General features: G+C 51.0%; 1 protein-coding gene across 2 annotated transcripts in view; it reads left to right on the top strand.

Moving 5' to 3' along the window:
* The first annotated feature begins 567 nt into the window (after positions 1–567).
* The window catches only part of txndc11 (thioredoxin domain containing 11), a 39,538-nt gene continuing 38,200 nt past the window's right edge, over positions 568–1,905 (top strand). The window contains exon 1 of one of the 2 annotated variants that reach the window (XM_079812606.1): positions 568–820. In XM_079812606.1, the coding sequence (XP_079668732.1) occupies positions 693–820 (128 nt within the window). In that variant the 5' untranslated portion in view covers positions 568–692. The remainder of the gene's footprint in view (positions 821–1,905) is intronic. The other variant, XM_079812607.1, reaches the window with a different exon arrangement.

The following is a 1,905-nucleotide window of genomic DNA, read 5'->3' as shown; positions in this document are numbered from 1 at the left end:
AATTAACAAAGTGTAGTAAATACTACTATATACCACAATATACTACAATTTACTATAGTATGGTTCAAAAACACTATAGTATTTACTAGAGTAATTTTACTATAATATACTATAGTATTTTTTATGTGTGCGTTCTGATCAAATGAAAGAATCTTTTAAAAACTTCTTTAGTCAGTGTAAAATGATTTATGATCATTGTATTGTACATTAAACGGGTCTCACAATCACAAAACACGAGCAGTTATTGATAACCCAAAGACAGACATGATGAAGTAAACCCGAGCCCAGAACTACACGTGTCCTTCAGAACCTGCTCGCCGATGATTGGCTGTTCACATCAGGACTGGGTGACGTGTCTGGGGAATATCTGCATTTAAAGCGCTGGCGAATCAGGACAATACTGATAATATACTGATACAATACATACAGATCTGCCATTAAATGAGTAAAACTGATCCCGGATGGGATTGAAACGCACACACACACACACACACACACACGCACACACACACGCACACGCACACGCACACACTGCCGCGTAGTTTAGCGACGCTCCCTCGCCGTGGCCCCGCCCCTCCGGTAAGGCGGAAGCGTGACGTGTGTTTGAGCGGTTGTTTCCCTGAGCCGCTCCGCTCCGGCTTCGCTTCGGTTCCCCGGGATGATGAGGTGCTGTTCGCGGTAGCGGGTCGGTGATGCTGCAGCGGGTTCGGGCGCAGCTCCGGCAGGCCGTGGATCAGATGAAGAGCAGACCAGAGCTGTGCTGCGGAGGAGCGGTGCTGCTCACCTGCGCCATCATCCTGCCACTAACACTCACCTGCGGGTAACACACACACACACACACACACACACACACACACACACACACACACACACACACACACACACACACACACACTCACCTGCGCCATCATCCTGCCACTAACACTCACCTGCGGGTAACACACACACACACACACACACACACACACACACACACACACACACACACACACACACACACACACACACACACACACACTCACCTGCGCCATCATCCTGCCACTAACACTCACCTGCGGGTAACACACACACACACACACACACACACACACACACACACACACACTCACCTGCGCCATCATCCTGCCACTAACACTCACCTGCGGGTAACACACACACACACACACACACACACTCACCTGCGCCATCATCCTGCCACTAACACTCACCTGCGGGTAACACACACACACACACACACACACACACACACCTGCGCCATCATCCTGCCACTAACACTCACCTGCGGGTAACACACACACACACACACACACACACACACACCTGCGCCATCATCCTGCCACTAACACTCACCTGCGGGTAACACACACACACACACACACACACACACACACCTGCGCCATCATCCTGCCACTAACACTCACCTGCGGGTAACACACACACACACACACACACACACACACACCTGCGCCATCATCCTGCCACTAACACTCACCTGCGGGTAACACACACACACACACACACACACACTCACCTGCGCCATCATCCTGCCACTAACACTCACCTGCGGGTAACACACACACACACACACACACACACACACACACACACACACACACACACACACACACACACACACACACACACACACACTCACCTGCGCCATCATCCTGCCACTAACACTCACCTGCGGGTAACACACACACACACACACACACACACACACACACACACACACACACACACACACACACACACACACACGCCATCATCCTGCCACTAACACTCACCTGCGGGTAACACACACACACACACACACACACACACACACACACACACACACACACACTCACCTGCGCCATCATCCTGCCACTAACACTCACCTGCGGGTAACACACACACACACAC

Source organism: Gobio gobio (assembly GCF_949357685.1).
Source record: "Gobio gobio genome assembly, chromosome: 3".
NCBI lineage: Eukaryota > Metazoa > Chordata > Actinopteri > Cypriniformes > Gobionidae > Gobio > Gobio gobio.
The sequence above is the reverse complement of the archived record's forward strand: the minus strand, read 5'-3'. Positions and strand labels throughout refer to the sequence as shown.